The sequence below is a fragment of the Barbus barbus genome, assembly GCF_936440315.1.
Source record: "Barbus barbus genome assembly, chromosome: 8".
NCBI lineage: Eukaryota > Metazoa > Chordata > Actinopteri > Cypriniformes > Cyprinidae > Barbus > Barbus barbus.
In genome coordinates this window covers 34,961,897-34,975,000 of record NC_136736.1, presented here as the reverse complement: position 1 = coordinate 34,975,000, position 13,104 = coordinate 34,961,897, and the positions used below count along the sequence as shown (strand labels likewise).

Below are 13,104 nucleotides of genomic sequence, written 5' to 3'. Positions count from 1 at the left end.
TAGATGTGTAAATCTCATGTTTTTATTTCAAATAAACTCAAATAAATTTATTTCAAATAACAGAAATAAATTTAAGTTGAAGCAGTAAAATTACTAACTGGAAATAAAAATAATAAAAATAAAAATGTTAAATGTTAATAAATCTCAATAGTACTATTAAAAACAAAAGCTAATGAAAATGACAAAAGCACATAGCAAATTTAAACTAAGCATTAAAACTGAAGATACAAAAATAAGAGTGTAACACAGTTCATAGAACGGGTAGGAGGAGGCGGGAACCGGCAAACATTTAAAGAATTTAATAACAGAAATAAACAAACACAAAAGTAGAGCGGCAGCCCCTCACGGACGACTGCCGAACACACAATAAAGTCCAGGCCTGGTCCTCTCTCGTCTTCCTCTCCTCCTTTTAAACTTCCGGAGCTCCTCCGTGGGACTCCAGACCGGTGCGTGCTGCAGGTGTCGCTCATTATCATTCACTCCACCGGCTCTCGGCCCCGCTCCACTCACTACTACAAGCTTAAAATAATAGTGCATAAATAATGCTAAAATATGTGTTTGTGAAGAAGATTCACTATAAAAACATTAATGTGGAAACTCAGTGCTTGCAGGAAAAGTGCATATTGGCCTTTTCATCCTGTAATAACTTCCATGAAGTCCATAGTTATTATATTACAGCTATATATATGACCCTGCAGCACAAAAGCAGTCATGAGTAACACAGGTATATTTGTAGCAATAGACAACAATACATTGTATGGGTCAAAATTATACATTTCTCTTTTATGACAAAAATCATTAGGATATTAAGATCATGTTCCATGAAGATATTTAGTAAATTTCCTACTGTAAATATATCAAAACTTCATTTTTGATTAGTAATATGCATTGCTAAGAACTTCATTTGAACAACTTTAAAGGAGATTTTCTCAATATTTAGATTTTTTTGCTCCCTCAGATTCCAGATTTTCTAATAGTTGTATCTCAGACAAATATTGTCCGATCATAACAAACCAGACATCAATGGAAATGCTGTTTTGTGGTCCAGGGTTGATGTTATTGATGTGTGGTGTGTGTCAGATGATCTGAACGTGGCGGCGGTGGTCTCTGGAGTGGTTCTGCTGGCTCTGCTGCTGTCTCTCGGTGCGTTCGGAGGGGTTTACGCTCATCGACACGGACTCTTCAGCCGTGAGTTCTGCTGCTCAAACTCAACACTTTCTGACTCAGAACACGTGCAAACTGATGGATACTTCTTTGAAAAATTCTAACAATACATTTTAAAAGTAACATTTTTTTGAAGATTTATGTATGAAAATTTATATAAATGATGTGCAAAAGAAATATATTTGAGTAGTGTTATTTATACTATTATAAGATTTATTAATATTTTAAATTGGCTATTATTTTCATTTTTCATTTATTTTAATCATTTTAATTTTAAGTATAAATTTCTTTCTGCTCGAATTAAATTTTCTTTAATAAATTGATACGTTTATACAATTATAGCTCTTCTAAACTGAGTAAATCATTATCATTTATACTTTTAATAATGTCAAGTCCAGATCAAACCTTTCCCAGAAAAAAAAGTTTTGGATTATTTTTCATTATTATTATTTATTTTTTTAAACCCCAGGATTTTGCTAATCCTCTGTGGTAGAAATTATGAACAGAATTTTTGGAAAAGAAATATTAATAATAATAATTTAAAACCTAAAATATAAGTCATACTTGCATATAACTTACAACAGTTTTACTTTTTTAATTTAATTTCAGTTTTAGTTGTAATTTTAGTAATTTGCCTAGTTATTTTTCAGTTTTACAGTAACATTTATATTTTTACTTGAGCTTTATTACAACAGTTATGAATAGTTGTAGTTTTTGGTAGCAATAATAACACTGAAGTTGATTGTCATTTTTTTATGTCAACAGTGAATCTTTAGTTCAGTTTCTTGACTCTTATTAATGTTCATATTTCATAAGAAGTTTACATCTTGACTTTCTTTTGATTTCTGCCTCTGACTGAACCGTCACACACAGGACACAGAGGAAGGTAAGACAGCTAGTTCACTGCTTCACTAAACGTGTGTGTGTGTGTGTGTGTGAGAGAGTATGTTTGTGTGTGTGTGCGTGTGTGTGTGAGTGAGTGTGTGTGTGTGTTTGTGTGTGTGTGTGTGTTTGTGTGTGAGTGTGAGTGTGTGTGTGTAGGCACTAATCATCCTGCTTGACACAGAAGCACAGGAAGCGTTGCTGGAGTTAGTGTGTGTGTGTGTGTGTTGATCTGGTTAATAAGCGCATGTGATTGGCTCATTCGCTCGTCGTTCTGCATGGCGTTTGGCGGCGGATGGTAGCGCTTGACCTTTGACCTGAGCGCTGGGTTATTACAGGTCGTTCTGGATCCCGCAGTGTCACGGCGCTGCTCACATTAGCAGCCAGAACCTCCACAGAACCGAACACGCGTGAGTCACGCCACAGAGACACACACACACACTCGCGACCGTAGACACACACGTGAAGAGAGAGAGAGAGAGAGTGTGTGTTTGGTGATTTTTATTTTCTGTTTGTTTGTTTTTGCATCATCATGTGATTGTTTAACACTATTCTTTCTCATGTTTCAGTCAAAATTCAGGCTACAGTCATCCTCCCAAAGAAGTGAGTGAGATCTTCATTTCAGTCAGACTCCTTCATAATCATGTCATGCTAATTATTAACACTTGGAATAATAATAATGACAACAACAAAAATCTAAATACATTAAATAATAATAACACAAGTTTTTTTTATTTAATTTATACACTTTGTAATTAAATTTATATTAAGTAGATCAATAATTTATACTATGATAAATTATGTAAAATATTATTTGCAAAACATTGTTTTTCCTGCTCACTATAGTCCAGCACTGTTAGATGTTTTTTTTTTTTTTTTTTTACACAATGTTTTGTAACTAAATGTCTGTTTTTCATCTCAGGATTTCAAGCACACTCAGTCGTTCATGCTGTGATGGGAAAAGCTGGACGGTGATTGTAGTGACACTGGAAGAAACATGAAGAATCTGAACAAACTCAATAACAGTCCGTCTCTCCTGCAATATACTGATCCTCTGATGGACTCCAGAAACCAAACCAAACCCAGCTGCTGCGAGAGCCGGTCTCCTGTGGTTTTCTGACTGATGTTAAACTGATGTAAGTGATCCGAGCACCTCCTGCTGGAGGAGCAGTGACCCGATGCCTATAAACCAGTCTGATTGATGACCTTTAACACGCCGTGCCTTTTTCAACTCAATCATGTCTGTATCTACTGAGTCTGGAATGGGCTGGATTATTGTATATTTTATCAGTATTTGTTTTAAAAATAAATAAATCTACTTTCTTTGTCTGATTTGATCTCAGTTGGAACATTTATTTAGCTGATGCATTCATCCAGAGGTGATTCACATGCTGAACCACAGAAAAACACGTTAAAGCTTAACAGCTTCATTTGTTAAAATTCTTTCACTAACGATATGCTTTTTACAGCATTTGTAAAGCTTGATGCTAAAAATACAGTTGTTCAAGTTTGTCCTTTAATGCATTCTTAAATTCATATTAGTTAACTACATTAGAACAATAAACAAAAGCCTAGCTCATTAAAAAAAAAAAAAAGTTTCAATGTTTATTTTAATTAACAAATGTTTTTGTTTTTTCTCAGTTTTAACTATAACTCTGGAGCAAGTATTAATATTGTGTTTAGAAGATGAACTGAGGTCTTTGGTATGGAAGAATATATAGCAAAATTCAATTTGAAATGTAAAATGGAAATGTATTTTCATTTTTCCATACATGTGCAATATTTAGTGCAAAATGAAAATTCTATATAATTAACATTTGCTATTTTCTACATGTTTTAATATGCAAAATAAAACCTATTTTAACACTTTATAATTTGCAAAATGAAAATGTATTACAAATAGATTAGAACATGTCCAAGCCAAAACTAGCAAAATAATTTAAATGCTGTTTTTCCTAAATGTGTTTAGACTTAGGGGTAGGACACTTGGGATTGAATTGTGATCGTGATACTGCGTGATCATTGTAGCAAAATGCAGTGAGAATTTCACAATCCATTCTGAGCCAAAGCTGCAGGAAAATGGTGATTTAAAGGTTTATTTTTCTTAAATGCACTGACACTTGCAAGACATTTCAATTGCATTTTCATTTAATATCCTGCAATTACAAAGCATTAAAGCGTTTTTAATTTGCATATTAGCACTAGTGTAGAAAATGGCAAATGTAAATTATATAACTGAATTTTCATTTTGCACATGTTTTGTAAAATGTAAATTTAAATACAGAAATACGTTGCCATTTTACGTATTTCATTGCAATTTTGCATATTACATTTCAAATAGAATTCTTCTACACATATGCTTCCATACTTTGGGTTTGAAACAACATGAAGGCATGAATCATTTCTGTGAACTAACCCACTGATAGATGCGGTTTATTATTAGATCATGTTCACTAATTTAGTAAAGCAATGATAATAAGGTCTTATTGTACTGTGTTACTGAAACAATGAGCAGAATGTTTTTATCTTATTGGAAAAGCAGAACAAGAAACATGAACATTCAGGAACGTGATGTGTTTAGAAGCTCAGGCTGTAAATGACCTGCAGAATCACTGATGTTTCAACCAAAGACTGTTTATTAATTACTGAGCTCATATTTCCAGCGCAGTGATGGACAGGCGGACGGTGTTCATTTGGTCGTCACCTCCTCTAGTTTGGGTTCTGTGGAAACATGACCAACATACAGATCAGTCATTAAACAACTAGTTAACCCACCCAAACTAACCCAAAGGATCAGCTTCAGCTCCTTTTATGCATCCAGATCATTGTGTAGTTTGACCAGAAGCATAAAACATGAACCTCATATCTTACAGAAGCACTGACCTAAACGATGATGTGTGGTTTAATAATCTGTTCCTGTAGTTCAGAAGAAAATCATCCTGCTTTAAACCAATTATTTCATGATTAAGGCTTTGATTTCAACCACTGTGTGAATTCATGCTTTCATTATTAAATATTTTATTAAATTAAATATTCATTTGTTTGTACATACATCTAGCTACTTGTTAAGAGTGTGTGTATACACATATATACATACATACATACATATATATATATATATATATATTCAATTCAAGTTTATTTGTATTGCTTTTTATGATACAAATGGTTGCAAAGTAGTTTTACAGGAAATTAAGTTTCTACAATATATTTATTGTAAAATTTGCAAAATTTGGTAATTCTGTATGTTATATATATACACACACACACACACACGACGTGTATATGTATGCGTGCATATATTTATTATAAAACCTAATAATATGAACTATTTGTATTTAAAAATGCAACAATACTAACAGCTTTAGTATCATTGATGTACTGTTATAGTTTCTGTTAACATTTTGAATCGGGTTTTATTTTTCATAAGTTTGGTATTCTTTTTATATATATATATATTTCTAAATAATTTGTAGTAATTAGTAATAATTATAAATTAGTAAAACTAATAATTAGTTTTATTTGATTTAGGTTTTTTTTGTGTAAAATTATAAATCTTTATTTCAGTTTGTTATTTGATAATTTAGTACATTAATTAAACTAAATGAAAATGAGAAATGTTGTTTTGGCAAGTTTTTACATGTTATTTCAATAATGAAAGGTCAAATCAAAATTTATTTATAAAAGAACTTTAAAAAAAACAAAGTGCTATACGTTTCCAAAAAATCTAAGTAAAATACAGTAATAGAAAACAAAGTGACATCACCTACAAAAACTTCCAATATTATAAAGTCATGTGTTTAGTTAATGTAGATGTTTGTAGAGCATGAGAGCTTCAAACCCTCATCATCATCATCATCATCATCATCTCAAGCTCACCTGGGAATTTGAACTGAGGGAACATGGTGAGGTCTCCTCCTCCGAATAAGCGCTGGAGTTTGGTCATCTCCTCCGTCAGGTTCTTCTGATACGCCGGACCGGCTTCAACCACACCACCCGCGGCCCTGCGACACAAACAGAGAAAGCCAGTGTAGACCACTGAAAGCACAGCACGAGTCTGAATCGGTCTGACGGCGGCACACACTTGCTCTTGGTGTTGTACTCGCGGATCTTGTCCAGGAAGAGCTTCTGCACAGGATCCAGGTCTTTGGCTTTGTTGAAGACGACGGCGGACAGACCGATGTTCCTGCGCAGCGTCACGCTGACGGCCGAACGCAGCAGAGACGACAGACGCCAGAGCCGATGAAGCGCCATGATCTATACAAACACACACAGATGAAGAGCCATGATCTATACAAACACACACAGATGAAGAGCCATGATCTATACACACGCACAGATGAAGAGCCATGATCTATACACACACACACACAGATGAAGAGCCATGATCTATACACACACACACACAGATGAAGAGCCATGATCTATACACACACACACACAGATGAAGAGCCATGATCTATACACACGCGCACAGATGAAGAGCCATGATCTATACACACGCACAGATGAAGGGCCATGATCTATACACACGCACAGATGAAGGGCCATGATCTATACACACACACACACAGATGAAGAGCCATGATCTATACACACACACACACAGATGAAGAGCCATGATCTATACACACACACACACAGATGAAGAGCCATGATCTATACACACGCACAGATGAAGAGCCATGATCTATACACACGCACAGATGAAGAGCCATGATCTATACACACACACACACACAGATGAAGAGCCATGATCTATACACACGCACAGATGAAGAGCCATGATCTATACACACACACACACAGATGAAGAGCCATGATCTATACACACACACACACAGATGAAGAGCCATGATCTATACACACACACACACAGATGAAGAGCCATGATCTATACACACGCACAGATGAAGAGCCATGATCTATACACACGCACAGATGAAGAGCCATGATCTATACACACACACACACACAGATGAAGAGCCATGATCTATACACACGCACAGATTAAGAGCCATGATCTATACACACGCACAGATGAAGAGCCATGATCTATACACACGCGCACAGATGAAGAGCCATGATCTATAGACGCACACAGATGAAGAGCCATGATCTATAGATGCACACAGATGAAGAGCCATGATCTATACACACACAGATGAAGAGCCATGATCTATACACACACAGATGAAGAGCCATGATCTATAGACGCACAGATGAAGAGCCATGATCTATACACGCACACAGATGAAGGGCCATGATCTATACACACACAGATGAAGAGCCATGATCTATACACACACACACAGATGAAGAGCCATGATCTATACACGCACAGATGAAGAGCCATGATCTATACACGCACAGATGAAGAGCCATGATCTATACACACACACAGATGAAGATCAGACAGAAACACACCAAACCTCTCCAGAAGCAAAGGACTCTTTGGGTTTGACTGGACAAATTTGAAAAAACACTTTTATCTACATATTTATATACATCTCTCTCCCTCCATGTATATATATGTGTATATGTGTGTGTGTGTGTAACAATACTTTGGCAAGCAGCTGAAATAATATAAGCGCAAGTTTCATTATATTTACTACAATAACTCTGTCCTTCATTAGAATTAATGTCAAAAGAGTTGTGTTTATTAATATGATCCCAGGACAAGGTCAAGCTGACACTCGCACACACGCTACCAGAGTATTACCAGAGTATTATTAGAGTATTACCAGAGTATTATTAGAGTATTACCAGAGTATTGTCAGAGTATTATTAGAGTGAGTATTATTAGAGTAAGCATAGTACACGAACACCGCGATATAACGCAGTTTAATGAAGTATTTCATTAAACTGCGTTATATCTCATAACGCAGTTATGTCCGCAGTCCGCACTCGCACACACACACACACACACACACACACACACACACACACACACACACACACACACACACACACACACACACACACACACACACACACACACACACACACACACACACACACACACACACACACACACACACACACACACACACACACACACACACACACACACACACACACACACACACACACACACACACACACACACACACACACATAAATAATAAACATATTTCCATTTTCATGCGAATCAAACACGATAAACCAACACCTCTAACCTTGCGTTTGACTCCCGAGCCACAGACACACAGCAGAATGACTGCTTCCGGAACACCGCGGGGGGTTATGGGTATGACGAGCGGCGTCTTCCGTTCATTTTCTGCGAATTTTTGAAGGAAAAAACACAAATAAAATAACATAGAGCTGTTCGTGTCTTTTTTTCTTGCAATTAATAATAATAATAATCATAATAATAATAATAAACTCTCTGCTGCTGCGAATATATTAATGAAATAATCTTATCGAATAAAGTCAGGCGGTTTGTAATATTCAATAATAGTTTAACTGAATATTTAATAATTTTTAATTGTAAGCATGTGATGGAAATGTTGAGGGATCATCATGGTTTGTGTAGAAATAAATACTGAATAGAATTATGGTCAAAATACACCATCACTAAACACTGAAATACCAAGAATATACTACAGCAATATGACATTTTTAATAAAAAGTAAAACCATTAACTAAGGATTCTGTTCAATTCTCAAGTTTGTGTTCACTGCTGTTCAGAAGTTTGGGATCAGAAAGATTTGAAAAGATTCTTCTGCTCATCAAGCCTGCATTTATTATTATTAATAATCAAAAATACAGAAAAAAACGGAAAATTGTGAAATATTATTAGAGTGTAAATCAGCTGTTTTCTGTGTGAATATGTGTTAAACTGTAATGTATTTCTGTGATCTGCAGCTGTATTTCCAGCATCATTACTCCAGTCTTCAGTGTCACATGATCTTCAGAAATCATAATAATATACTGATTTATTATCAATGCTGAACACAGTTGTGCTGCACAATATTTTTTGGAACATGTGATACTTTTTTTCAGGATTCTTTGATAAATAAAAAGTTTATTTTCTTACATTTACACATAGCAGACGCTTTTATCCAAAGCAACTTACAAATTATGATTTAATTAAAAGACAAATTAATACTTTTATTCAGGAGGGATGTATTAAATTGATAAAAAGTGATAGTAAAAGGCTTATATTTTGAATAAATGCTGTTCTTTTTAACCTTTTATTCATCAAAGAATCAAATAAAAAGTATCACGTTCCAAAAATAAAATAAAATATGAAGCAGCACAGCTGTTTCTAACACTGATAATAAATGAGTATATTATACTGATTTCTGAAGATCATGTGACACTGAAGACTGGAGTAATGATGCTGGAAATACAGCTGCAGATCACAGAAATACATTACACTTTAACAGATATTAAAATAGGAAACCAATCTGTGACCCTGGACCACAAAACCAGTCATAAGGGTCAGTTTTTCTAAATTTATGCATCATCTGAAGCTGAAATAATCTGTCCATTGATGTATGGTTTGTTAGGATAGGATGATATTTGGCTGAGATACAACTAAAAAATTCTTACTGATCCTAAACTTTTGAACTGTAGTATGTGTGTGTGTGTGTATATATTATATATATATGTTACAAAAGAGCCACCAAAAACAAGTCTGTATGTACATTCAAAACTTTATTTATGGAATACAGTGTAGAAAGCGCAGTTTATTTCCAGTCAAAGCAAATGATACACAGAAAAATGCCACTGAAAGAACCTCATAATCATCCTCATCTTTATCTAACACCTCAGATCTGATCAAACCACAGCAACACACGCTGAGAATTACCCAGGATTCATCACTGACCTGAAAACATGAGGGAGATCCTGTAAACGATTGATTGACATTCATCAGACGGGGTGATTATTGATTATGAACCGTTTACAGCGATCGACTGTAAATCAAGTCATTTCAGATCCTGGAGGTCACACCAGTTTATAATCAGTCGTGAGACGCTTTCTAAAACTGACTACAACAAAAACATGTGTGTGTGAGTGACATACAGAAACACAGACGAGATGCTCAGTGCATCAAAACACACCAGCTCATATTTCACCTCAAAATCAAAAGAAAAACATAAATAATATTTTGCATGAACAAAACGAACAGCCATTCATTTTTTTTGCATTGCCACATTATTTGCATGTAAATTAAACACATTTAGCCACAAATATGCATTACTGTAATGCAGCAAAAAAATGATAGCTCAGCATTAACATTCAATACAATCATGATAAATACTTACAACTGCACAATTTAAGTACATTTTCCAGCATTACAGTAATGGCAAAAAATAATGATGCAATGCAAAAAACATTTTCTTTTGATTTTGCAGCGAGACGAAGCTGTTTTTTTCTCTCAGATCACTGCATCAGTTTCTGCAGCTCCGGAGTGAAAACTGAGACTGCTGCTGCTGCGTAACACGAGAGATGACTTTCTACATCTGCAGACAAAGAGTGATCTAAGAACACAAAGCTGACTGGATAGAAGCATACAAACAGACAGAGAATGACCCAAAACCCACCCACCCGCCCGCCCCCGAACACCCGCTTAAAAAACACATACAACCACAAGTCCAATGGAGAATCAAATTAAATATAAAGGAGGAAATAAATCTCTGAAATGCATAGGACGAAAACATTAAAGACAGTAAATGTACATCAACAGGATCTCAGCCAGATTAAAAAAATAACCAGATATTGAAATCAAAGCATTTAATTGAGTTTAAGTTCTATTAGAAGCAGAAGCCAATTGAGTCATTTTTTGTGCAACTCAAATCACATTTTCACAAGATACTGTTTAATCCTGCTAAAACGAGAAAAGACCAAGATCCAAACAGCAGAAGAGTTTTCCCATCATTTTTCTATCATGCACTACATAGTTACAACTAGCCTTCTTTTTTTTTTGCATTACTTAAATATTGACAACTAAAAAAATTTTTTTTGGCAAATTTCTTTTTACAATTATTACTTTTTTTTGGGGGGGGGGGGGGGGGGGGGGGGAAGAAACCAGAAACAATCAAACATTTTGAATATCTCATTCAGAAGGACATCGATCAGCAGAATAAACTCTGATGGGTTTAATGCGTCACCAAACACAGCACAGCTGCAGTCAGTGTGTGATGAAGAGGAAGAGAGGAGACGTGTGTGTGACGGGATGAAGTCTCGGACGTTCATCCTCAGATATCCCAGTGTTTCACTCGGTTAGTAGTGCGAGAGCAGACGGTGCAGCGACACAAACCCAACTCACTCCGTTCGTAACGGAAGAATACGCTCAGTAAACAGGTCAGATTCAGACAGTTTAGGGAATGATGAGATCAAACTGGAGTGAATTCAGAACTGTGCATTGAATTTGATGTGGATCACAGAATTTTCAAACTTTGCGTTCAATTTAAACTGAACTCGAAACTGATCTTAACCGCATTAATCTCATCACATTCACGGCCAGTAGTAAGTCACAGCTAAAAAATCTGGAGTGAAATTTGGTTTTTGCATTCAGTCTGAATTGTGAATTGTACATTCAATTTGAAACTGAACTTGAAACTGACCCCGACAGCATTAAACTAATCATCTTCATGTTTGTCCAGCCGACATCTGGAGTGAATATAGAACTGTGCACTGAATTTGATTTGAAATCACATTTAAAAGTGAATTTGAATTGTGTTCAATTACATCTCCACTGAACTTGACACTGACCCAAAAATGATTAATCTCATCATGTTCATGTTGGTCCAGCCAGTTGGAAGTCATAGTAGAAAACTGGAGTGAATTTAAAACTACATTTGAATTATGCATTTAATCTGACACGTGATCTGAATTTGAATTCTGCATTCAATTTGAAACTAAATCTTCAACTTGAAACTGAACTCAACACCATTTATCCTATCAGCTTCATGTTTGTCCAACCAGTGGGAAGTCATAGTAAAAAATCTGGAGTGAATTCACAACTGTGGATTGAATTTGATGAGTCAAATTTTAAACTGAATTTTCAAACTTCATATATTCAATTTAAACTGAACTGAACATGAAATTGACCCTAACAGCATCAATCTGATTTCGATTTAGGCGTTTGATTTAGGAGAATTTGAATTAGGTGCTCAATTTAATTTGTGAATTGAACTGAATTTGAATTATGCATTTAATTCAATTTGTGAATTTCGATTGTGTAATTTGATTTGTGATTTGAATTGAAATTATGCATTCAGTTCTACAGTATGAGTGATTTGAATCTGAACCGAATTTGAATTGTCCATTCAGTCTGAAATTGAATCTTGAGACTGACCCAAACAGAATTAATCTGATCATATTCATATTCCTCTACTCTAGCCAATGGAAGTTTAGAGCTGAAAAATCTGCAGTGAATTTAAAACTCAATTTGAATTATGCATTCAGATTGATTTGAATTTGAATTGTGCATTCAATTTGAAACTGTATTTCAACTACTTGAAAAGGACCCCATCTGATAAAGCTGATGTTCGTCCAGCCAACAGAAGTTTATAGTTGAAAATCTGGAGTGAATTCAGAACTGTGCATTGAATTTGATGTGAATCAACTTCATATGTTCAATTTAAACTGAATTGAACTTGAAACTGACCCAAACAGCATTAAACTCATGTTCATGCTTGTCCAGCCCAGTTTTACAATCTGCAGTGAATTTAAAACTAAATCTGAATTATATGTTTAATCTGAGTTGAGCATTCAGATTGAAACTGCATCTTCAACAACTTGAAACTGAGCGAGTTCATATTCGTCTAGCCAATGGGAAGTCATGTTTGATTGACAGTCATGTGAAGTGGCCAATAGGAAGTGAGATGTTAATGAGCGGTGAGTTTGGGCTTGTGTCTCCTTCACCGTCTGCAGATGAGGAGGAGGAGGAGAAACAGGGAGGAAGAGGAGCGTTACACCATCAGTTAGGCATCTGTTCGAAGTACTTATAGGTGGGGTTTTCATAGCCGTTCTGCTGCATCTTAGACAGGTGACGTTCCTCCGGGGTCACAGCAGCATCCACCTGAGAGACAAATGATTCGGATT

At 35.4% G+C, this 13,104-nt stretch overlaps 3 protein-coding genes across 6 annotated transcripts in view; 1 reads left to right on the top strand and 2 right to left on the bottom strand.

Annotated features, from left to right (window-relative positions):
* Positions 1 to 3,627, top strand: part of LOC306874110 (junctional adhesion molecule 2A-like) — a 13,269-nt gene extending 9,642 nt beyond the window's left edge. Inside the window, exons 7-10 of one of the 3 annotated variants that reach the window (XR_013784573.1) lie at positions 1,081 to 1,188; positions 2,038 to 2,456; positions 2,616 to 2,649; positions 2,969 to 3,377. Coding sequence is in view for 2 of the 3 variants with exons in the window: in XM_079423888.1 (XP_079280014.1) it covers positions 1,081 to 1,192; positions 2,385 to 2,456; positions 2,616 to 2,649; positions 2,969 to 3,001 (251 nt within the window). In the remaining variant the exon portion in view is untranslated. Of the gene's footprint in view, positions 1 to 1,080; positions 1,193 to 2,037; positions 2,457 to 2,615; positions 2,650 to 2,968 lie in introns of all 3 variants that reach the window. The other 2 variants (XM_079423888.1, XM_079423889.1) reach the window with 2 other exon arrangements.
* A 1,032-nt stretch (positions 3,628 to 4,659) lies between these two features.
* Positions 4,660 to 8,288, bottom strand: LOC306874111 (ATP synthase-coupling factor 6, mitochondrial-like). Its single transcript, XM_079423890.1, has 4 exons — positions 8,226 to 8,288; positions 6,131 to 6,303; positions 5,926 to 6,050; positions 4,660 to 4,767 (listed from the first exon to the last, which is right to left on the bottom strand). Exons 2-4 carry the CDS (start codon positions 6,298 to 6,300, stop codon positions 4,736 to 4,738), a joined length of 327 nt encoding a protein of 108 aa, XP_079280016.1. The 5' UTR covers positions 6,301 to 6,303; positions 8,226 to 8,288; the 3' UTR covers positions 4,660 to 4,735.
* Positions 8,289 to 9,692: 1,404 nt separating this feature from the next.
* LOC306873940 (amyloid-beta A4 protein-like) overlaps positions 9,693 to 13,104 on the bottom strand; it is a 32,670-nt gene continuing 29,258 nt past the window's right edge. For both annotated transcript variants that reach the window (XM_079423536.1, XM_079423537.1), the window contains exon 17: positions 9,693 to 13,081. In XM_079423536.1, the coding sequence (XP_079279662.1) occupies positions 12,980 to 13,081 (102 nt within the window). In that variant the 3' untranslated portion in view covers positions 9,693 to 12,979. The remainder of the gene's footprint in view (positions 13,082 to 13,104) is intronic.

Coding starts and splice junctions, on each gene's coding strand:
- LOC306874111 (XM_079423890.1), bottom strand. CDS start 6,300: ATGGCGCTTCATCGGCTCTGGCGTCTGTCGTCTCTGCTGCGTTCGGCC. Junction 6,051..6,130: donor GAGTACAACACCAAGAGCAA/GTGTGTGCCGCC, acceptor TTTGTGTCGCAG/GGCCGCGGGTGGTGTGGTTG. Junction 4,768..5,925: donor CCCTCAGTTCAAATTCCCAG/GTGAGCTTGAGA, acceptor ATGTTTCCACAG/AACCCAAACTAGAGGAGGTG.